Source organism: Pieris brassicae, chromosome 7 (assembly GCF_905147105.1).
Source record: "Pieris brassicae chromosome 7, ilPieBrab1.1, whole genome shotgun sequence".
NCBI lineage: Eukaryota > Metazoa > Arthropoda > Insecta > Lepidoptera > Pieridae > Pieris > Pieris brassicae.
In genome coordinates this window covers 11,467,924-11,493,679 of record NC_059671.1, presented here as the reverse complement: position 1 = coordinate 11,493,679, position 25,756 = coordinate 11,467,924, and the positions used below count along the sequence as shown (strand labels likewise).

Genomic DNA, 25,756 nt, shown 5'->3' with positions numbered 1-25,756 from the left:
ATCAGCTGTTTTCGTTCCTTCATCATTGCCGCAAGTTATTTATATAAAACGGAGTATTGTTATGGTTTCATAGCCATGTGTGAATTAAAATGGGCTCAATCGCATCTGTGCTGCAATGGCATTGTCAAGCGTGTGGTCAAATCAATCCAACAGAGAGTGTAAAATGTTTAAAATGTGGTACCAAACGGGTATCGAGTCATGACAGAAATTTACAAAAACAATATTATACGGGAGACTCTTCATCAGATTACGCTTCACGGACAGAGAAAAGTGGCGGCACTACCCCAGGATCTGAAGCTATTGTTATACCAACAACAAATAACTTTAATCGGTATGTTTTTTCTACAACATATTGACATGCGATTTCATTATCGCTTGTGTCAAATCGCTATCGATTTTTCTAAAGACTTTATTTAGGTTAGATTCCCTTTGTATTTCGTGGTTGCGTGTGTGAATACCTAGCCCTATATATAAAATATCGATTTAGACTCTTTGTATTGTGACTGTGTGTCATCATTTCATTGAAAATGTAGAATTAGGGGCATCAACTGAACAATGTTTATAGGTATGTATGTATAAGAATTTCAATACGGTTTAATTACGATGTATGACAATAAGAATTCATTTTACTCAGTTGTGTTGATTCATTAAAAACTAGTCAGCAACAAAACAAATCAAGTTATCTAGCCTATATTGTGTTTAAGGTATCCTATGCAAAAGAACTATTTTTGTACAACATTTTCATATAAGTTTTCAATATTGAGCAAAAAGTGTTAATTTACATATAGATTGCAAGTTCTTTGTTTTTATTGCTGATGTAGAGTCCTTTGTTTTCATGGGTGACTAGAATCAGTGAATGTTTCATTCTATACTTTAAAGGTTGTTCAAATTTACATATTTATTTGTCAATCAATCAAAAGCTTTAGTGAGAAAATAACAATCTAACATGTCAGTTGTTTTATTTTTCTGACAAAAAGCAACTGTGTTTTGTAAAGTTGTTTAAAGTGTAAGGTTCTTATCAGTTTTGCTTGTTGATAGTGGATAGAAATTAACTGTTTTAAAAGAAAATAATCTATTTGTGCATTTTACAGGTAGGTTACATAAAATATGTTGTTAGTCGCTTTATTTCCCTAAAGGTCATGGGTCTTTGTCTGTTTTTGCATTTTATAAATAAAAAGATAATCAGTGCGGTAATAATATAACCCGATAATTCCATGTATATACCACATTTATCATCTACTTTGGTACATGAAAAATATCTTTAAACAATTAAATAATGCATTTAAAAATAGTTTCTAGATCAGGTATCTACATTTTACTGTTTCCTTATAATATAATATATAATAACTATGTAATTGTATATTTTATATAATTCCAAAATCGAATCGTGTAGACATTCAGATATTTGTTTTGATAATAACCCTCATAAAATTTGTTTCACTAATTAGTTGTACTTAAGATGAGTGTTTTTATGCTTGATGTATACTGTTGCACGTCATATCTTTAGCAAACGTATAATTTGTTACAAGCGGATGGTCGTCAGTGGGTTCGGCGCCAGGCGCAAGTCGCGCGTGGCGGTGCGCGTGCGGGCTGCGCAACGTTTCCGCCTCGTGGCGCTGCGCTGCCTGCGATGTACTCGCGCTCCATGCGCCAGTCTACAGGTATAATTACTCCGTTTTACTAGGATTAGATGGCGCTGAAATACTCATACTAATTATATAGAAGGTCCACATAGTACTTACTGTAATCTTGTGACTTGGCTAAAGTGAATTTATCATAAAACAAAACTTCTGTTCCTGTTAAACAAATAAAATTAAAATATTTATGATTTTTCAGATTGTCCGATGATGAGGAACAATCTTCAGGGATGACGGACAAAGACAAGTCTGATAAAGGTATCTACTGTTTAATAATAGATTTATTAATCAAAATGTCTTTTAACACTTAAATCCAATTCAATTTACAGACAGTATGATAAGGTCCAACACACTGGCTGTTCCCTCATACAAGCCCTCGTCAAGTTACTCTGATGGTCGACGCTTGAACCTCGACTTGCAGTCGTTGCGTTTGTCTCCGACTCAGCTTACTGATCAAGCTCACGGTGTCACGCGGTCCCTCTCTCATGGCTCCGTGATCAATTCCCAGCATAAGTGGTGGAACATTGAAGAAAGTAGAGGCACGATTAGCAGACCTACCAGTTTAATGGTATCGGAGCGTTACGGCTATCAAGCTGCTACGTATAACCCTCGAGAGTCTTTCTTGCGCAGTCTTCACACGGTCACGAGGAGGCCGAAGAAGTGCAACGAGAGCAAATCCAATTGGGAATTAAATTACGTCAAGGAATATCAGAGAGAGCAAAGCAGAGCGTTGCATTTGAAGAAATGGGCTTGCAGTAAGTGCACTCTCGAGAACTCGGGAATAAGAACCCATTGCGAAGCTTGTCTGTCTCCCAGAATTTCGCCACTCTCCAGAATACCTAACACACGTGGTCTCAGTGTCACAACGTTAGGTAGACACGAAACGTTCAATAGGGACGGTGCCACATCCTTACCTTCCTCTGGGGGGGTGATGATAACAGTACCAGATTGGCCACAAACTGAAACATTAAGGGAATCTCTCCAAAGATCAGTCAGCGCTCAAAACTCTCCGGAAATCAGGCCCACGTATCGCCGATCTTTCTCGGAACAGAACAGTGAAAATCGGCCCATGGGAAAAGTGATATCTAGCAGGCGAAGCTTGAACGATTATCAAAAGTCTCTAGAAAGCTACTGTTCATTGAAAGACGAGCGCCGAGAGAAGGCCGAGAAGAAAATTGACGAATCCAACACTGAGCTGATAGATAAGGAATGTAGTTGGGATACAAATGCCGAAGGTGTTATTTACGCGCTGCCCAACAAGGGAAAGTACAAGGATTTAAATTTACAATTGCAAGTGAATAACAACGGAACGAGGTACTCGTATGTGTCGGTGCAGGATACAAAAACTGTGATGTCAAATTCTCAGAACGAGGCGTTGTATTCGAACGATATAGGCGATGGGGATTATGCGAGGATAGACGAGTTGTTGGGTGCCGAGAACTGTTTGTCCCCCGTGGGGGAGAGTAATTTAAGGACTTCTCACATCGGGGTGAAGGAGAAAGTGTTCAATATGCTGCCGTCGGTGGGCAAAGTGTCCCACAACCCACGGGAGCCTTCCAAAGTGCCTTCTACACAGACTTCGTAAGTGTTTTTATTTTTTTTTTATCGTCCAACTTTTGTGTGAATTGGTGAATGATAAAAATACACATTAATTTACTGAATATATGGAATAATTTTGTCACTTATTTCTGTCAGAACTAGTTTATTTATTTAAACAAATAACTCATCAAAAACTTCGACAAACGAGTATTATCTGTGTCCAAACAATCAAACATTACTAAAGAGTTTTTTTAAGTCTTTATAGAGATGGAAATGAGATGTAGTTAAGGGGATATCTTCTACAATTGTAATTTAAAAGTTTTTAAAACTGCTCGTTCGTAATAAAGTTTATAATAAACGGCTCAAATATAAGAGCATTTCCTACAACTTCGATTTTGTCCCCTTTGGAGTACTCTTGGGCCGTGGGATTCAAGTGCACAGGCGCTAATTAATTAAAGAGGTAAGTTAGGGCCTGGTATTGTATAGTATCTGTGACCCCAAAGATGGTGCTTTCTTCGCTTAACGTATAAGTATCGCCTTACTGCGATTAAAGGTACAGGGTTAAAACTTTTGAAAATTGTAAATACTAGATATATTTGATTGTTATGATTACTAATAAAAGTTATTATTATGAAAAAATTATGATTATATAATTTCTGTAATTCAGTCGTGAGCCCAGCGGCCGTATGTGGCAATGCGGCGAATGTTGGTTCGCGTACAACGCGTGGGGATCGCGCTGCGAGGTCTGTCGCAGTGCGAGGCCTCCGCACGCCACAACGCTCGCACAAACGCCGCAACCAAATAGGTGACGTTTTTCTTGTATTTTTACTTAATAAAATTTTCAATTATGAATAACGTAAATGAGTACACAAAGACTGTAAATAGTTCAGTTTCCTTTTAGTATATTTGTTTTTTTGTGTAAGCTGTAGAATATAAAGAAGAGAAATAAATAAAAAATAACTATACATTTAGGAAAATCAACCATTTGTTACAACACTGAAAATCCGTATCACAAATCGCATATTTGCCACAGCAAATTGCCCAAGACTCGTTCTGTTCATGAGCCGGCCAATATACTTTGGAAAGTCGAATGAAAAGTTCTAACACTTAACGTGTAATGTAACGAACGCTTTGTACTTCATAACTATTCAGAACTCTTGATGGTTGGAAGTCTTCCACGGTCTGCTTCACAAGAGGTTCTTTTGCTAACTAGCGAACTGTTGAATCGACTCCCGTTGAGGGTCTTCTCTGGGAGATACGACCTCTGAGTATACTGACATTGGCTGACAATGCGTATCCATGACTGGCCTTTTTGGGCGATCTGTAGGATCGTTCAAGATATTTTATAATAAATGTGTAAATTCTAAATATTCTTTGTAATCAGAATATATTTTTTTTAATAAAGTTAAACGAGCTCTTCGGTTCAGCTCTTGATCTCGCCAGTATGAGCTTCCCAACTCCCAAAGCTTTCTCCACAAAGCTCTGCCTCTTTTCTATTCCAGTGATTTCTCTAGAAAATCATCTAGGACGCCATTGCCAGTCGTGTTTTTCCTTTCTGTTAACAATTGAATGAAATTTGACTAACAAAATTAATCTCTTTCAGAAATTCTTCAGAAGCATGTAGTACTAAGTTGGAACCGAACCAGAACCAACCGAAAAAGCTGACGGTACCAATTGCGTCCATGGAGCATGATTTGAACAGTGACGAGTTATTGTTCGCTGTTGGTAGGTATTTTTTATTGTACATGGTAATGCCGGTCTTTTAAGAATTCAGCAGTTGGTTCCAGAAAGTAGTGATGCGGCAAAAATTGCCTTTAAACTCAGTTGTGGAATGACAGACGTCGAGGTACGGATGGTATTTTGTTTTTTGCCTTGATGAAACTCAGCTGCAGGTCCGAACAACTCCTCTAAACACTCCATGGTAAATGCGGTACAAGATGCAGAGTGATTACATAAAAAAATCATATGTTCAAACTTTTGCCTCAGACACATTGGGCGACTCCCTTGAACCATCGTCAGGTCTAAGTTAATATTTAACCGATTAAAAATATAGTTAGCATTTTGATCTGTTTGTATATAACGTTGTTAAAATTAGTACCTTAGTACGTGTGATATCCTCCAATATTCCACAAAGCTACGTTAAAATGAAATATTTTTGAAAAATGTGTGAGCAAAGGGAAATAATGTTGACAATTAAACCATTCTGAAGTCAGTTGAATTTGTCTGTTTCTACTTTTTTGTATGGCGAATAAACGTATTTCATTATTACTTTTATTTACAGAAACTTCAAGTCCAGCGGTTGACAGTACGTGGTCGTGCACCCGTTGTACGCTCGTGAATGAAGCGAACGCGACAGCGTGTGCTGCCTGTGCGGGCTCTCGACCCAGCACACATAATTTCTGGTAATTATTAACTTTTAAACGTGTTTTAATTATTGTGATCTTATTAACTAGACGTAAAGTTCTTAGGATTATTATTCCCAAATAGAACGGATTACCTCTTCTATCAAACTACAAACCTTTGTGATTTCCTAGTTACATACTCTAGGCCAGTGATTTTTTATGTGCGTATCTTACATATTACTTCATACTTTTAGATACAACTACAAACTCCCAAGCGAAATTAGAGAATTATCATTGAACAAATTCAAAATTCTCAACTTAGCGGTTAAAAACAGTGGCCGAGAGTTTCTTGTCCGCTCTAGGCTCTAATTTAGAATCAATTTAACATCTTTTCTGTTGAAGTTCATTACCTGGTTACGTATATGAATAAAGTTATTCTGCGTTGGTGTTTAAATCAGTGTTAGTGACAGCAACTTAATGCTGAGTTGGGCACATTTTTGATTATATATAGATTATTATATATCTTATCTTAAACAATTGTGTTGCTCTGAAAATAAAGATTATTATTTTAGTACTTACAGACTATACTAATTACATTATCTTCAACTTAAATAACACTATCATACATGAAAATAAAGCAACGACGTTAAAAGTCTTTATTAAAATTATCAATCCCTTTAAACCTTTTTACAATAACCTCACAATCAAATAATATTGAATTCAACCCTGACTTTCACTTCTGTCAACTTCAAATTAACTGCTTTTGCCATCGCGATGGCTGCTTCCTCCATCTAGTATATAATAAAGAAACATACTAGTTTCTTTAAATACAAATTCATACATAATTTTCTTTTGTGTAATTGTTTAATTAAATGGATATGAATTTCAGGTCATGTAGCTCGTGTACGCTGCGTAATCCGATGTCAGCGAACCACTGTTTGGCCTGCAAGACCCCGCCCGTACCGAAGCACGCCGTGCCTACTGATAACCACGTCGCTGCTGGTGAGATTAAACATAATTATTCCTTATAACACTAATTCAAAGTATTTTATTTCTTGATATTTCTTTGTGTGTATGGTGGAATTTAAATAATGTTTCTAATCAACCGGTCATAAAAAATAATTCAGTTCTATTGAGTAAAATACTACAAAAATATTGAGAGAGAGAGAGAGAGAACGTTGCCGTTCCGCTTTCTTATCCTAGTCATTGTGTCTCTTAAGAATTTCTTTCAATCATTCGTTTCAAAAGGAGTTTCCTTTTAATTTATTTTTGATTAGTAATAATGGTTGTTTTGTTTAATAGACATAGACATAACATTTATTACTAACAAAACAAACACTTAGAAATATATACACACAAATACATAACAATAATTAAAAATAAAAAGAATGAACGTAACATTTTTTTAAAGAATAAGGTTTAATTGTGTAATGCGTGTGTGCTGTGGTTGTAATTGGCCCTGGCTCAGCATTATGCTGAGGAGCAGAGTTGTTCCATAGCGCTGGTCATTCTGCCAGAGACCACAGCAGCTATATTAGGTCCTTACATATGAAATTGGCGTATTTCGTACTGGCCACTTTGACCTCAAACACCTCCTCTTTGGTTAGGAATTTCAAATTCAAAGTTTGTACAGCTATTTACTCATGTATTTGTGCTTCGATGGCCGTCATTCATTTGTATTTTTCTTCTGTTTTTTTCTGTTTGCGTAAATCATTTTACAAAATGGAAAACTTAAAGTATCGCATTATTTACGAGTACGAATTCTGCCGTGGCACTAGTGCTGCGGAAACTACTCGAAGGGTGAATGATGTGTATGGCATGGCGGTCATGTTGCAAAAGAAAACACAGTTCGTTTTTGGCTCCAACGTTTTCGTTCTGGAAATTTCGACCTGCAGAACAAGCCCCGTGGACGGCCTGAGACCCAAGTTTATAACGCAGTATTGAAGGCTATTGTGGAAGCGGATCCATCGCAAACCACGTCCGAGTTAGCTGCAGGCTGCGGTGTTAGTGATAAAACTGTTTTAATTCAGTTGAAGCAAATTGGGAAGATTAAAAAGCTTGAAAGGTGGGTACCTCACGAATTGACTGAAGCAAACCGGCAAACGCGCGTCGACTGCTGCGTTACATTACTGAACCGGCACAATAATGTTATTATGTATTTTAAACCGAATCATTACCTGTGATGAAAAATGGATTCTTTACGATAATCGGAAGCGCTCAGCGCAATGGTTGGATCCTGGCCAGTCAGCCAAATCCTGCCCCAAGCGAAAATTAACCCCAAAAAAGTTACTTGTAAGCGTTGGGTGGAGTTGGTTCATTGCAGTTTTCTCAAATCTGGCCAGACTATTACGGCTGATGTCTATTGTCAGCAATTGCAAACCATGATGGAAAAGCTAGCTGCTAAACACCCTAGGCTGGTCAATAGCTCCACGCCACTGCTACTTCACGACAACGCTAGACCACACACTGCACAACAGACGGCTACCAAATTAGAAGAGCTTCAATTGGAATGTCTAAGACATCCTCCGTGTTCCCCGGGCCTTGCTCCAACAGATTACCATTTTTTCGAAATTTGGACAACTTCTTGCTTAATACGATTTCACGCATAATACGCCACTTTACGCCAGTCTCTGTAACTTGACACTTATTTTACATACATCGCTTAATACGATTCGTCATCCCGCTTAAAACGCCCGAACCCTGACGTCATGTTGAAAGAAGAACCCCAGATACTGCACGGTTTTCCTGGTTATTTTTCCATTGATGACAATGTAGCAATTCAATCAGTTGAAGATCTTATTGAGAATGTGAACAACACACAAAATGAGGCCCTATGTGATAATGATGAAGACGAAGATGAGTCAACTCCGGGTTTGGCAAACGCCCAGGCATTATCAGCTGTTAATGATTTAAGACACTATGTATCTTCTTTGGATCGAAACGAAGACGCACTGCAGAAGTTGAATTATGTTGAAAGTCTTTAATTGCTAATGCATTAAAATCTTTCCGTCAAACCAAAATAAGTGATTATTTTAAATAATGTGATTATAATTACACTACGTATTTAATGTTATTTATAAATGTATAATTTAATACCTATAAATACCAAAATTAGAACATAATATGTAGTACATATTATTTTCCCCATCCCGCATAATACGCTTTCTCGCTTAAGACGCATTTTTGTTAGGGTCCCTGAGGAATTGTTGTTGAAAGGTTACATAAGAATTTAAGAAAAGCTAAGGTGGGGCATGAGAAACACTGGTCTACAGTCTCTCGAGACTACGGCCTCGTCAACAAAAACCTAATAATATTTTTTATTATAATATATTAATTATAACGAATACCAATTTCAGCAGGTCGCAGCCCGTCACCTCGCAGAGGCCCTCGTCATACGCCGGCTTTGCCCCGTCGCGGGTCTAGACATAAAACTCCGCCCCCCGAAACTAAGTAAGTATTTTTTTACACACTTTTGATTACGAAGAAAAACGTCATTTTGATAGTAAATTCGCAATTTCTATTCTAAATTCCGTTTCAGTGTTTGACGATACTTAAAGACGTTCATATTATATCAGTTAAGTTGTATCATGTACAGAAACATGTGTTTGGTGGCCTAGTGGTTTCAGCGTGCGACTCCCATCACTGAAGTGGTAGGTTCGAGCCCCGGCTGTGCGCCAATGGACTTTCTTTCTATGTGCGCATTTAACATTCTATCGAACGGTGAAGGATAATATCGCTTGCCTTAGACCCAATAAGTCGACGGCGTGTAAGGCACAGGAGGCAGAGCACCTACTTGTCTATTAGATTGATAAATGATCATGAAACAGATACAGAAATCTGAAGCCCAGATCTAAAAAGGTTGTAGCGTCACTGATTCATTGATTTTTTAAATAATTGGTTCTTAAATATATATTATGTTAAAAGTTCTTGTGAGCGTGTGTTTGGGATTGCTTATACGTGAAGACTGTTGTTGACCTTGACTAATAAGTAGGAGTCATGGATTATACATACGTTTTTCTTTTCTCCATTTAACAATGACTATAACGCCATAAAATGCACAGTCCATTCAGTGTCGTTTTATAGAGTTTATACTGTATATATCATATTTGTCATTATTTTGACATTCTCTACAAATCCACGTTTCAGGACTGATTCAGAATGGCCCTGCTCCGAATGCACGTACATGAACCGTGTGACGGCCATGTCCTGCGAAATGTGTCAATCGCCCAAGACCAGGCTTCTGCCAGCTGCGCCTGACCAGCCTAGTTTGGATGATGATGATTCACGTATGTATTTTAATATATGAAGTGCTTTTAACGAGCCTACGGTTCGCCCAAAGGGTAGTCATTGACACCCATTTTAGTGGGTGTGTTGCCGGCCTTTCTTTAAAGTGATTTGAAAACAAACCGAATTCAAATACCCGTCAACATTATCTACTTATTAGGAAATGCGTGATAACGATATCTCAAAAATACTAAACCGATTTCTATGAAACTTGCACAATTTGCTTAGTTGGATATTTTTTTGGTCAAATATTCAAACAAACCATTGTCATACTTAAATATAATTACTTTTCAAGAATACATTATTTTTAAAAATCGTTTATAAAAGCTAACATTTTTGAGTTTAACCTCTAAAATCATGGGTTTTTAAGACAAACATGCAATTTCTAGATTAGATTTTTATTAAATATGGACAAAGTTAAGTTCGTTGGTTGTTAGAGGGATGTTCAAATATATGTTAAATGAAACACTTTGTTTGAAGCTGGGTTTCTACTGGCTTTGATCGTTTAAACCATGAGCTTATAACGAAGATAACATTAGGGCTAGTGGGGTTAACAAAAACTAACTCGACTTATTGAAGAGATCGAAAATCTAAGTGACACATCTGTTGCGTATAATATAATTGATGTCGACCAATTGTTTATTTTCGGAAACCCGAATGTTATGTTACAATTTATGAGTGTTTCAAAATCTAAAGAAGAAATCTAGCAAAACGACGTTTTAGTTTGTATTGGCTTAAAATGTAAAAGGATTGTTAACCCTTACGCCTCTTAGGTAGGTAGGTAGGTAGGTGGACTCAATTTCCGCACTTAGACACGTAGTCGGTCCGTTGTGCGTAGAAGCCCTGGCTAATTTAGCCAGCCCAACTCCTTCCAGAAGCACAGAAGTCTCCCGGGCACTTCACAGGCTTCGCGGAGCGACCTCACTGTTCCGAGGATTTTTGTACGTTGATTAGCCACAGCCTCGCATTCCAGGACTACGTGGATGACTGATTCCTCTGCGCTGAAACAGCCTCTGCACAAGGGGCTGTCTGTTGCGCCTAGGACGAAAAGATGTTTGTTAAGGAGACAATGGCCCGTGATTGTCCCTATGATTGTTTTGAGATTGGTTCTGTTCAGGTTTAGAAGTCGCTTAGTAAGTTGCGGGTTCACAGCCGGCAGAGCCATTTTGGACTGTTTGCAATCTACACTTCGCGACCATCGTTGATTCTGGAGTACAGTGGATCTCTGGCGAATCCAAGTTCGAACTAGCGAGAAGGGCAAGGGGAGGAGCGGATGCGGGCCAGCAGGTATCATACCAGAGCCTCTTCTCGCAAGCTCGTCGGCTGCATCGTTGCTGAGAGAGCCACTGTGTCCCTTAATCCACTGTAAGGTAACTCTATTTGTTAGAGCTATTGCCTCCAGTGCTTCGTGACACTCCAGTATTAATTTGCTGTTTGTGTTTTCGTTACCGAGCGCCATCAGCACGGATGCACTGTCCGATATGAGCTTAATGTAAAAGTCATTGACTCCCATCCGCTGTACGGCTCTGGCTGCTTCGGTTAGAGCGACACATTCACATTGGAAGATTATGCTTTATGTGCCCAGAGGTAGGTGTATGTTGATGTTGAGATCAAAGGAGAAAATACCAGCGCCTGAGCCACACCCTGTTTTTGAACCATCAGTGTATATACGTAGCTCATTCAGGGGCGACTGATCTTGCTCCTCTTCTCTCGGTTGTATAAGATATTTCTTGTTGAATATTAATTGATTAGTGATTCTGTCACATGGCGCAGCTATAAGAGGTTGGTACTCTATTGCCCTGTTGAGAATCACTGTGTGTGAACTGTAGTGGTTTTTTCCCCATAGGTCCAATACCATAAGCCTGATGGCCGCTAGTGCCGCCTCCTGCTGTATGTGTAGGTCTAGAGGTAAGATTTGCAGGGCTATCTCCATTGCTGCGGTCGGAGTTGTTCTCATACAACCGCTAGCAGCGGACAAGGCAAGCCTTTGGAAGCGTCCCAGTTTCGTGATCGCCATTTGAAGTTCAGATCTTGGCCACCAAACCAGGGCTCCATAGGCCAGCATTGGCCTGATTATGGCAGTGTATAGCCATAATGTTATTTTAGGCGATAAGCCCCATTTCACGCCTAGCATCTTTTTGCATTGATAGAAGGCGATCGTTGCTTTGCTCAGTTTGTGTTCTAGGTGTTTGTTTCAGAGCAGTTTACTGTCCAGAATCACACCCAAGTACTTTATTTCATTTTTGAGTTTGAGTTGTGTGTTGAAGAGTTTTGGAAGCCTGTGTGGTCCCAGAACCTTCCGGTTTGTAAAGAGTATTAACTCTGTTTTTGATGGGTTGACAGATTGAGTTCTGTGATGAGCTCGTTAACTACGAGGTTCCACAGTAGCGGCGATAAGACACCACCTTGCGGACAGCCTCTGCTGACAATGCCCCGTGTCGTGGAATTAACAGTGAACTGTATAGCTCGTTGTTTTAGCATGTTGTTTATCCACCCTATCAGGGTTGATGATACTCCACATGTAACGAGTGCTCTGGTAATGCTCGTGAAGTTTGTTTTGTCAAAAGCGCCTTCGATGTCAATAAATGCACCAAGGGTTGACTGTTTTAACTTCAGGGAGTCGCCAATGCGAGACACAACGTTGTGGAGTGATGAATCCGTTGACTTGCCTGGGCTGTAGGCATGTTGATTTGGGTGCAGGAATTTGGATAGCGATACCTGGCTACGTATTTCCAGATCTCCAAGCCTCTCCATTGTTTTTAACAGGAAAGATGTGAGGCTTATGGGTCTGAAGGATTTCGCCTGGGTATAGTCCTCTCTGCCTGGTTTTGGGATGAATATTATTTTCACTTCCCTCCATTTCAAAGGTATGTAGCGGTGGGCTATACATGCTCGGAAGATTGAGACAAGATAGTCCACCAAAAGGTTTCCACTCCATCTTAGTAGGCCTGGGAAGATGCCATCCAGGCCAGCCGCTTTGAATGGTAGGAAGGAGTTGATTGCCCATGTTACTTTTTCATTTGTGATTATTTTGTGAGCCACATTCCAGTCTGAGTCGGTGGTGGCTCTTTCTGAGTAGGGTTGCCATGCTTGGTCGTTGGCAATTATGCAGCCTGGAAAGTGTGTTTCCATCAGTAGTTCACATGTTTCTGCATCGGTTTTTGTAAATTATTTATCAGGTTTTTTAAGACAACCGATTGAGTGATAAGGCTCACTAGAGAGGCATGATTTCACTCTGGTTGCCTGGTTGTTGCTTTCAATGCTGGTGCAGAAGTGTCTCCAGCACTCTTGCTTCCTAGAACGTAAAAGTTTTTTGAATCGTCTTCTCGCGATTGTGTACTTGTCCCAGTCGGCAGGTAAACGGGTATTTCCTGCTCTATTGAACAGCTTCCTGACCTTCTTTCGGTGTCTCTCCAGTTCGGGGCACCACCAGTTATGTCTACTCCCCCACCTAGGCATGGTAAGGGGACACGACCGTTCAAAGCTGGTCTGGAGTAGGGACGTTAGGTTATTTACATGTTTGTCTATGTCTTGTACATCAATGGTGGTTGGTATTGTTAGTTTGCTTACCTCTGAGCCGATTATACTGTAAAATTTTACTGAATCAGTTCTCCGAGGTATGCGTCGTGGTTGTGGTTTAGGTAGCTCCCCTTTGATTGTAAAGCAGATCCACCTGTGATCTGAGCATGATAGCTCTCTGGAGACATGCCAATCCTGTATGTGATCTGACAGACCAGAGGTCACCATTGTTAGATCGATTATGGTTTGCGAGCGTGCGTTGATAAAGGTTGGTTCAGAGCCGCTGTTTGCTAAGATAAGATTATTGCTAAGAATGAAGTTAAGCATATTCTCACCTCGAGCGTTGGTATTTGCATTACCCCATAGCGTGTGGTGCGCGTTGGAGTCTGCTGCGATTATAAGCTCCAGTTTTTCCCTCTCACAGTAGTCAGCCAGAAGGCCGAGTTCTGGAGTGGGCACGTCCTCGTCACCCGGTAAGTAGACGGACGCCAGGACGATGTCTGGATGTGCGTCCCTAGGTAACCTAATGGTTGTAAGGTCCCTTGAACACAGTTCGTTAATTAGGTATGCTGGTACATGTTTAGGTATGATAATGCAGGTTCTTGGGTTACTTACTGAGGTATCCAGCAAAAGTTTACCACCGGTGTTACCCAGGCCGCATACCTTGCCATTCCTGATCCACGGCTCCTGGATCGCGGCAATGGTCTTCGGGTTGGTCTCCAGCAGTCTGCGTAGTGAAGCCGACGCTGTTTGGCTGTGCTGGAGGTTGGTCTGGATAAGGTCAGTCCGGTTAGGGGGAGGAGCGCAAACAGCTGTCGCTGAATTCACTCCCCCCTGTCTCCTGAAAGAACTCGTCATCCGAGGTTAGTTGCACCGGTGAGGGTGGTTGTTGAACTGTCTCCATGGGGACGTTTACCTCGGCAACCGCGGCTATCTCCGTCGTTGACGAGGGCGGCTTTGGCCCCGAGGATCCCGTCCCCGATGTACTGGCAGTAGTTACTGTGGCGGCAGCTACCACTGAGGGTTCATCCTTTTCCAGAATTCGGATATAGATGTTCCCCATCAGATAGTAGATGCGGCGTTCGTGTGCCTTGATCTTTGAGATCTCATATTCCGGTACACGAAGGAACAAAGATACGCCTGTCGGGTCCTGTGTTCTACGTTCGTGAGGCAGGGTCCAAGATCTGATGTTTAGGTGGCGGTTTTGCCTGGTGATCAGTTTCCGTAAAGTTTCCGTGCTACCAGTGAACTCTGGAACATGCAGTAAGCACGGCACCTTCTTCGGAATCCCTTACGCCTCTTATTATCAAGTTAACTAAATTTTAAAACTCCTACTAGATGGCGCTGCGTACATGGTATAAATGATGTTTTCTGAATAATAAAAATAACATATAGATTAAATATAACCAAAACTGTGGAAATGGGTGGGCCATACGCTTCAGTAGTATCCAAGTCACATTGCCAAGCAAGCCCTCGGCTGGAATCCTCAAGACAAAAGGAAACGACCAAAACAGACGTGGCAACGACGCATCAATGCAGAGGCGAGAGTAGCTGGAATGACGTTGAATTAAATTAAGAGCGATGTGCAGGCTCATTTGCCCTCTGCCCCACTTGGGGGACAGGAATTTTAGCAGCAGTGCGTTTACGTCCGCAGTTAGATTCGTTCGTTAGTTAAGAAATATATGTACTATATATAGATATACAATACTTCATTTTGTAGCGTGCTGTGTAAATATAAAATTTTTGATAGTAAATTATAAATCCACAGCAGAAGGCTCGGACGGTGAACGTCAGGAAAGTACGCCGATGGAGATACTAAGGCTGCGAGAGGAGAGTCACGCCTGGACCCAGTGGCAGGAGGTTCTGGCTCAATGCGCTGCCGTGAGTCATGTTTATGTGAAATTACTGTTTTTTTTTTATTTATTTATGAATAATCTTACAGCTACATATATAGCTTATATACATATTATAAAAGAAAACACTTAGACAATACACAACGTCAAAACAGATTATATTGATAAATAAAATATTAGGTCCTTACATATGAAATGGGCGTTTTGTATGGAAGACCAAAAGTGGACTTTTGCCATCTTAGGTAGTTCATTGATCCCTTTACTAAAAAAAACATTTGGACTGGAATCAATCAAATCTTTGAAGGCGGGTTCAACCCCATCGGAGTTGAATTTTTTTATCTTGCAAGAATTTATCCAAATTTCGAAGAAAATGGTAATGAGTTGGACCAAAGTCCGGAGAGTACGGTGGATGTTTTAGAAAAAATAATAATTTGGAATTCCTAACCTAAGAGGAGATAACGGGTTGGAACGGCGTTAAGGAAGAGCCAGAAAAGTCAGACAGGTCACACATTTTGTTAGTGGATGCCTTGCCGGCCTTATAATAATAATAATAATAATTTATTGCAAGAATGTGGTACAAAAATGTGTAAGGTGGTACAATAGTAAAATTGCGTATTCTGCCACACACAATGGCGCGCAAATTTGTCTTTAAAGAAGTTTTACAATTTACATAATTAGTATCCGTTTATATCAACTACAGTGTCTCACGCAAATAATACATTTTTTCTTTGCCATAATAATCCAGACGATACAATCTTAAAGCCCTTGGATCTCTGTTTATGTTGTGTTGATCATTTATTTATGGATGGGTTCGTCATTGTTTTCACATTGTTTCTTTTACCGTACAATTTATACCAAATTACATACCAAAACCTAACTTTGGCACAATATATTACATTCTTGTAACTATTTATGCAATCTTTCACACACGTGAAACAGTTGATTGGCTGGCCTTTTATGGCAATTCCAAAAATACATTTATTCATAACTAAGGTAAAAAAATCAGTAACAAAATTATTAACTGGCCGTACAGTAAGGACTGGCGACATACATCTATAGTCCTGTTTTCTTTAATTAGGGTTGCCTGGTATCTTAGTAGGATTAGTCCCGTCCATATAATCGGTAGGGTTATTTATTTATTTACTACATTCATGATTGTTAATCATAAAAAACGGACAAAATAAGACACACAAAGATAAGAGCCGTCACTAAAGTTACAAAGGCTTTAACTTTTGGCATGGCATGGCATTGAGCTGGTCATGTAGCGAGAATGTCTTGCAGAAAGGGGACCAAAAGAGTTACCCTATGAACTGGTGGAAATGGAATCCCTTAGACCGCTGGGAAGATGATCTGCAGAGATCAGCTGGCATAAACTGGCACTCCAGTAGAAGAAGACAGACAAAAATGGCCATCTTTGGAGGAGGTCTTTACCCAAAGCGGGGTTCCTCTTAATTCATAAATAAATAATGTAAATATATTACTGACATAATCTAAGCTAACCTACTAACAAAAAATCAATATTTTTGGGTACTGTAATATAGCATCTGCCAACTATTGTAATACAGGAAATAAAAAGCCTTATTATTATTATTATATTTATCATACAAAATGCTTTATCTAAATTATGTGTTACATGTTATATGTAATGTACAAATTACAAGCAAAACAGTGGATAAGCTTAATCAGATAGCTTAACAATGCTCTTTTTAATTTATAAATTTACTACCAAATACCACTACTGTACTCTGATTTTTAATTCCGTAAAATTCTGACAGCTTTAATTTTTTGACATGACAGAGATTACAAACTTTTTTGGCCGGGCTCATTTTTCAATTTTAATACGAGTGAATCCTAGTCTATACATACATTTTATTTGTTAGTGAATGTATCCATTTTATTAAGTCCGGTCCTCCACATTAAAGGTGGATTTACGGCGAGTGATAATTACGTCCCTTTCTTCAAAAACAGTAAAAAACGCGCAAGTAAAATGTTGCCAGCATAAGAATAAAATAAATAAATGAAAGTTAATTCGATGTATTGTTATGTTGAAATATTCGTTATTTTTGTATAAGGTCACTCGAATAAGTAAATATTAAGATATACCTTTTGTAGGTAAAACATAAAAAATACATAGCATTTATTGTAATGCTCATAATTTGGTCAAATTTGTCCCGTTTTCGATGGAGAACTTTTTTAGTAGCAACACTTCTGAAATGTCAGAATTCTACGGAATGAAAAATCAGAGATAGGTTTAAGCCCTTTTTGAATTATTTTTGTGTAATAAAGTGTAAATAAATGTATACGTATATATTTTTTTAAATGTCTGGTTAATTATTTCAGACGAGTGAAATGTACGTAGACGAATCGTTCCCTGCGTCCGGGCGTTCCTTGTACTACGGCGGTTCAGGGGAGAGCGGGGCAGCCGCTCGTTGGCTCCGTCCGCATCAGATCCACGTGGATGCTGACCATCGACTTCCTTGGGCTGTCTTCCGGGATCCAAGGCCGTCAGATATTTCTCAGGGTACGTGTTCGTTGGTGGATTAATTGGTCCTACAAGAACTGTAAGCAGTTCATACAGAACTTTTTTTGGCTTTGTAGTATTTTTTATAAAAAAATATATATAATAGCATATAAGTACTTGTTATTTATTTTTATCGACATTTTACATTAAAGCCTTATCGTTACTTGCACATAACTGCAAGAAAACTGGTTTTGCATGTTCCGCGAGTATATTATGTGCGTACACGCTGGTAACCAGGGAGTGGTACGTAGTCAGTGCGCTTGGTGCCTTGTTATTTGGATTCACATATGCTTATTTCTTTATATTGTTTTTGTAATCGTAACAAAACATTAAATAAATTGAAATGATTTAAAAATGATGATTAATTTATCCACCTCAAATAGCGAAACATATACCATATTTAGAGTTTTTCTTTCAGCATATAAAGCATTTTTATTCCAGTCCATATTGCACTAAATTGCTACAAATCTGCTATATGCTAAGTCTTGCCGATTAATATAGTTCATAAAACCATATTCCCTAATTCCAGGTGTTCTAGGCAACTGCTGGCTGCTCTCTGCCCTAGCAGTACTAGCCGAGAGATCGGCTTTAGTACGTAGCGTCGTAGTTCGCGCGGAACCCGAAAGGGGCGCTTACCAATTGCGACTTTGTAAAGACGGCCGCTGGTTGACCATCACCCTGGATGACCAGTTGCCGTGTAATAAGAAGGGGCATCTTGTGTATTCACAGGTTAGTTGTCTATTTATTTATTTTAAAAAGGCACGATACAGACACAGAGAACATATAAAAATACTATACACGCATATGGACAACGACAGGTCTATTATGTATTTATCTGAACTTGTAAGTTTTTTTTTAATTTTACTTTTGCCTTAAATATATGTTTTGTCACCATCGCCCATGGACAACTGACAAAGTAATAACTCTCGCAATTTAAAAAGTCACCGTCCCGTGGTTGTATATGCGTACGTACGTACACGCACGGAGGTCTTAGATCCGCTTCCCGTGATAGAGCCTTAAATAATTTAATTTCAAATTTTTTAAATTTGTACTTTTCCATTGAGGCGTCACGGGACTGTTTTCCCCATGTCTATAAGATCTGTACACTTTCAGGCAAAAAGAAAGCAGTTGTGGGTGCCCTTAATCGAGAAGGCGGTGGCGAAGCTTCACGGGTGTTATGAGGCCCTGGTATCTGGAAGGGCGATTGAAGGTGAATATAATCCATAGTTGGGTATGGGACACCCGCATTTACCATCGTACCAGTTCAGAAGTTTGATAGCGCCTTTGCCCTTTAAATTTTTCTTTCATAAAAATAGTTTCTGTGTCGCAACGGGTTTTTATTCGTTGCTTTAAAATATAGGTCTGTGCACCCTGACGGGGGCGCCGTGCGAGTCGGTGTCGCTGCAGGCGGGGGGCGCAGGTGGAGGGGCGGGCGGTGGAGCGCCTCTGGAGCAGCTGGACCGGGACCTCGTCTGGGCACAGCTGCTGTCTTCGAGGCAGGCATGCTTTCTCATGGGAGCCAGTTGTGGTGGGGGGAATATGAAGGTCGGTTCATATTTCTTTTACCTATATCACAATGTTAAAATAGAGTTGGAATTGTGGAGGCCCAAGAATGGCTCATGATGATGATGAGGAAAACATGTGAAACAAAATATGCGTACGGCGTTGATTGTAGTATGACAAATCGTCTAAATATCTAGTCCAGTTCCAGTCACCTACACGGATACGACTTCCTAATGATTAAAAATAAATAAATATTATTGATGCTTAACTCGGAGTTATTATTATTATTAATACATTCAATAATTGTTTAGTTACATTTCTTACAAGTATTAATTGTGTTAGTATAAGATCTAAAAATTAAAGTTAGTTTTATGTTCTAGTATTTGTATGGCCCCTTTACCCTTAAAGGGGCCATACAAATACTATATAATACTATACTATATAATAAAAGCCTCTTCCATATTATTCCATTTCTCTTTGTCTTGAGCAACATTCATGCAGTTTTTCTCCGCTAGTTCTATAATGTCATCTGTCCATCTTTTCTTTTGTCATCCCATACATCTCTTTTTAATAGGTCCAGTAAATTTTCTTGTTTCAATGTCCATCTTTTATCCCGCGCTCCAGATATATGATCTTAATTTTTCCATGACAGCCTCAGAGCGTGTACAAGTGCATCTGTAAGTTTTGTTTTAACTTAGAGTTACAAGCTACGAAAACTCAGTTTTCTACTGAATAGGTAATCTCTAAGTAGGATATAATAACTATAGGTAGGTCCTCTCGCAAATCATTACGATGCGGGACGGGGATTGAATTACGCGTTATTGTTAATATTATTTTCCACTTTCCAGTACTCTACACCAAATAAAATGGTATAAAGAGTCACTGGGGTTGGTCTCGAAACGTTTTACTATTGGATACAGGAACGGTACGTTAATTTCCAAAAATTGCGTGACGTAATACTTGAACGCTCCCTAAATAAAGCATAATAGATAATAAAGCACTACGCTGCGCCGTTCACTGGTTCTCTAGTTTCTCTATCTCCTAAACCAGGTGGACGAGGAAGAATACCAGCGTCTGGGTCTTCGTCCTCGGCACGCGTATTCCGTCCTTGACGTAGTGGAGCTGGCAGACAGCAATCCGCCAGTTCGACTTCTCCGCCTGAGGAACCCATGGGGCCATTACACGTGGCGCGGCCCATGGGCCCATGGGTGTCCGCGCTGGACGGAGCACGTGAGGCGACAGCTCCCGGTTTGCACGGCCGATAGAGATCAAGGCGTGTTTTGGATCAGCTTTGAGGATGTCCTTAAGTGAGTTTCGCTTTTTAGTTAGACATATACTGTAGATAAAGCATTATCTATGATGTGGTGAACTTTAATAAATATATAATTCTATCTTCAAATTACTTTACAACTATCTCTCTCTGTCTTAGATACTTCGACTGCATAGACATATGCAAGGTGCGAGCGGGATGGCACGAGGTCCGTCTGGCGGGTATTCTGCCCCCGATGTCGTCCACGCGTCACCTCACGTGTCTGCTTCTCACTGCCACTCAGCCCACTGAGGTTGACTTTACATTGTTTCAGGAAGGACAAAGGTATTATGTTCTGGTCATTACAGCGATGTGAGTAAATTAGAAGTTAGATTAGGCAACCCTAAGAAAGTGCGTTCGTATCTCGTTGATTTGATGTTTTCTAATCGAAATCAATACTTGTTAAAGTCCAGTAGAACATGGACAGCGTATAACAAACACAGACACATAAATAAAGCGTATTCAACGAAGAGCGGTTCAAATGGTCGACGACCAATCCCTTTCCGAGCGGCTTAACCCCTTGGCATTGCGTACATGTGGGGTCTCTCTGCATCTTCTACGGCTTGAATACGAAATTCCACCCGTATCGCCTCGACGTCCGCCGTTCCACAACGGAGCGTTTCTTAAGGCCGTGCACCACTATTATGTGGAAATAGCTGCCCAAGAAAAGAGCGTATCAATTCTTAAAAGGCCGGCAACGGGCTTGCGAGTCTTCAGGCAATAGGAGTGTATATTTGCGGTATCATTTAACATCAGGTGAGCCTCCTTCCCGTTTGCCCTTGATCTATAAAAAAATATAAAACGTGCCTATTACTTAATTATAAAATAAAGAAGTTAAGAGATCTTTAAACGAGAATGCACTTATTGAGACTAAATTATAGAATATAAGTTTGACGCAAGGAAGCCTTCGGAGAGGGGATTTAGGGGAGGGAGGGGTTCTTGTAAAACGTTACTTTACGTTACGTAACGTTGATTTTTAACTCTGCAAAACGTCCGCATAGAGGTTTTACAGTATTTTTAAAAGGGTTTCCTAATGGAATGACCACAAGAAAAAAACTACCGACACAAAATTGCTTGCTTGCTTTATAGGATAGCGATTTTTTTAATACCCCAAATCTAACGACAAAAAATATTTGTTGACTGGTGTAATAGTGTTTCTCATCACTCCAGTTAAAATGTCCAAAAATGCGTCACGTAACTGACACGCCGTAGACACGACTATTACTAATAAATAATTAATTAAATGTATTTCAGGAATTCAGCAAAAAGCCAGCGATCTCAACTGGATTTGTGCGTCGTTGTGTTCAGAACCAAATCGGGCCCGAGTGCACAAGTCGGCAAACTTGTGGCACACAGCAAACGACAGGTCAGTTTAACCATTTTATATCTGTTAAATCCCGTACCAGTTCCCTTTATATTTACTGTTATATTATGAGGGAAGTTATATCTTTATATATATCATTCTACTGTACGTGGGTAAGTCACTGAACTCCTCTTAAACGGCTGGACCGATTAAAAATAATTTTTATGTATGTGTTTGGGTGGATGATGGTTTAGATCAGCCCGGCAGGTGGCGCTGCAGTCGGTATTTTCATGCCGACTGCAGCGGCATTTTGTTTAATATCCTAAACGCAAATATCATGCAGCGTCTGTCGGGTCCGCTAGTATTTTTATTTTTTGATAAAAAGTTTTCACTAATTAGAAAGTGTTTCCGCTTTACTTTGATTTAAACGAATTTTTGGTCAAAATTTGGCGATTAAAAGTGGATGAGAGTTTCTTGTTAGTTCTTCTTGCCCGCTCTACGCCATTGACTTGGGAACTGGTAGTAAATGTAAATTTAGAATCAATTTAACATCTTTTCTGTGGGCGTTCATAAGTGTACAGGGATACCGATATGAATAAAGTTGTATTGCTTTTGTTAACATAGCTCTTGCACATCAAGAAAACACTTTTTAAAAGGATTGAAGCTATGTATTATTAACTTCGGGGAAATAAATACAGATAACACAACTTTCTCTACAGCTGTGATACTTTTGACATTCAACACCTTTTGTCTTCAGACACCGAGACCACGCGAAACGTCGGAAAAATTTAAAATTATGTAAATAATTATAAATTTATGATAATAATACATAGCTTCAATCCGTTTAAAAAGTGTTTTCTTAATGAATAAAGTTATTTTGAGTTTGAGTATGAAATGTTAGCAAAGATCGCATGCTACACTTGAAGCCATGAGCCCTATAGCTTTTCAAACACTCATAAATCGTAACATTATTGTTTCCGATAATTACCAATATGTCGATTAAACTTGGTAACAACCTATAAAATGACTAATAAAGTAACAACTAGATTTAAACCATTCAATAAGTCAAGTTAGTTTTTTGTTAGTCGCAACTCCACTACCTCTTATTTTATGTTAGTTATAAATTAAAGTTTCAAACAATTAGTGGATTTCGGAGGCGGTATGTTATATTAAAAAGGAATTTACTCATTCTTCCAGGTGCGAGGCTTCGTAGGCTGTCATAAAATGCTAGAAAAGGGCTTTTACCTCGTCGTTTGCCTCGCTTTTAACCATTGGCATACAGGCCTCGAGCTGGCCGACAGTTCCCTCTGGCCGAGGCACGTCCTCGCGGCTCACTCGTCGAAACCTCTCGCAGTGGAGAGGCCGTCCTTACATCCGCACATATTGGCCGATGCTATCATCGGGCTTACCCTCGCGCGAGGCCAACGTCACGAGGGAAGGCAGGGCATGACCGCCTATTATTTGACGAAGGTATAAGGTCTTTTTAATTTTTCTTAAGGGCATCAAAGGGTCCATATGTACCGAAACATTGACATTTTAGGGGAAGGTAATGGAATGTTTGGTTTATCAGGAAATGTTCTGATCGAGTCAATTGACCGTTGATTTTTATTGTTGCTTTGGTTAATCTTTGAGATTGCTTCTATTGCTTTTAAAAATTACAATTAAATTTGTTATAATTTGGAATCATTAACGAATTTAAGTACGAATATTGTAACGACCGATCAGAGCAGAGCAAATGCTTCGAGTGGCGCCATCTTCACTTTGGACATTGCGTTTAAGGAAAGCAGGATAGTTCTGTGGAGTATTCAGTGGAGCATTGCGGTGATGAGACGTTGGACCGAGTTGGGTCTATGTGATTTGGGGTTGGGCAGATTGTTATAGATTTTGATTAGGCTAAATTTATAATGTTAAAAGGAATCAATCAAATTAAATACTGTACGATGATTATTCGTGTCTTTTGTGCTCGCATTAAAGCCGAAAATAACGAAGTCAATATCGATAGAGTGATGATATTTCTCCGACATATGTTTTTTTTAAATATTTAATGTCTCGGTCAGTATTTTTTACAACAATTTTGTAATATGCTATCGTCACAGTAGATTATATGAAAATCAATGGTATTACAGGGTTGGGCGGGTCTCGTGGTGATGGTGGAAAACAGACATACCGACAAGTGGATCCACGTGAAATGCGATTGTCAAGAGAGCTACAACGTCGTCTCCACGAGAGGGGAACTCAAGACCATAGATTCTGTACCGCCCTTGCATAGGTAAGGGTTTTGTCAATGTTCTCTTTCTATCATGACCACGATATAACAATGTTGCCGGGTCATTCCAGTTCTATGCTTTTCATCACCTAAACGTGAAACCAGTGACGAATTAAGTTCACTAAACACTTGTTTGAAGTTGTGTAGCAACTGGCTTTAATTGCTTAAAACATGAGCTATAAGGCGAGGGACTGAGATATCATTGTATGTATTGTGACGCTAGATTCTCGAAAAACTAACTTCACTTATTGAAGAGTTCGTAAATCTAAGCGACACAATTTATGAGTTTATAATAACTAAAGGGCTCGTTTTGTCGAATCGTTCAAGTGTACGATGATTGTTCAATATATAGAAATGTAAGTTAACTTATGTTAGGTTATATAATTGGCACAACAACTGACTCTCATCCCTGAGATCGTAGGTTAAATACCCGGCTATGCACCAATGGAGTTTTGATCTGGCATTTGCACATGCATTCGAACGGTGAAGGAAAACATTGTGAGGAAACCGGCTCGCTTTAGACCTAAAAAGTCGACGGCGTGTGTCAGGCACAGGAGACGGTTCACCTACTTGCCTATTAGATTGACAAATGATCATGAAATAGATATAGAAATCTGATGCTCAGACCTAAAAAGGTTGTAGCGCCACTGGTTTTTTTTAATATCTATCCGATGACATCGGGTAAATGTCCTGGTATTGTCATTTGAAAAATAATTTCAGACAAGTAATAATCGTCCTGACCCAACTGGAAGGCAGCGGAGGTTTCTCTATCGCCCACCGTTTGACTCATCGCCTGGCGGCCGGCGGCCGCCTCCAAGACTGGGCTCCCAGAGCTGACGACGAACCGGCTCATCATCCCCACCACCGACCGCCTATCGCCAGAAGACTGCTGGGCCTACATGCGCCTAGACTCATCACCTAGACGTTCCGAATCTGATGAATTTTAGTCCAAGCTTTTGTAATCACCGAATAGAATTTGGACCTTCGATCCGGATTAGGTTTGTGATGAATTAGTCCCGTATTTTATCATCTGACACATCATCACCTAGCGTTAGTTTCAGAGGAGTCGATAGTTTAAAAAAAATAATGACAACATAAGTGCTAAATGTTTCAATATGTATAAAGAAAATGAGTAGTTTTGTCTGGAATCTTTTAGAATTTTCTACTAAAATAGAATTTATAATAAGGTTTTATAACATATATTGATTCCTCTGAATTAGACTAAATTGGATCAAATTGATCCCGAGATAGTTGACGTTAAATATGGAATGATGACACTTAAATATTCCAATGGAAATTCTATAGTCTATGACATTAATCTCATTAAGAATTTAATTTACGGTGTCTGACGTCACCCACCAACAATTAGCAATATTATTTACGAAACTACAGTGGATTTCGTTACTGAATTTCGGGTTGAGTTCGGATGCGACTGTTTTTAAGGAAGCATTGGTAACAGATCCCTAGAAATCCCGTGCAGATATTACTACTGGAGTCAGCCACCAAAGTCACAAAGGTTCATTTCTTTCACAAACATTTTTTAACATTCACACATGGACATCAACTACGGGGATCTTTTATGTAATAGGAGGCAAACGGAAAGTAGGGTCGTAGTGATACTGCCGCCTATGGACACTCACAAGTGAAGGACCCTAAGTCGATTGGTTCGGTTCCACATAG

At 39.5% G+C, this 25,756-nt stretch overlaps 1 protein-coding gene across 5 annotated transcripts; it reads left to right on the top strand.

Moving 5' to 3' along the window:
* On the top strand, positions 1–25,756 carry LOC123711729 (calpain-D). Of its 5 annotated transcripts, none has more exons than XM_045664454.1 (21): positions 1–331; positions 1,530–1,661; positions 1,837–1,895; positions 1,967–3,218; positions 3,844–3,981; positions 4,780–4,901; positions 5,458–5,578; positions 6,408–6,520; positions 8,878–8,968; positions 9,665–9,804; positions 15,090–15,202; positions 17,515–17,695; positions 18,225–18,424; positions 18,809–18,905; positions 19,056–19,240; positions 20,249–20,505; positions 20,628–20,792; positions 21,762–21,873; positions 23,008–23,280; positions 23,937–24,079; positions 24,797–25,756. In XM_045664454.1, exons 1-21 carry the CDS (start codon positions 90–92, stop codon positions 24,996–24,998), a joined length of 4,338 nt encoding a protein of 1,445 aa, XP_045520410.1. In that variant the 5' UTR covers positions 1–89; the 3' UTR covers positions 24,999–25,756. The 5 variants fall into 5 exon arrangements, with proteins under 5 accessions (XP_045520410.1, XP_045520411.1, XP_045520409.1 ...); XM_045664455.1 differs by having other exon boundaries at positions 8,875–8,968; positions 15,093–15,202; XM_045664453.1 differs by having other exon boundaries at positions 8,875–8,968.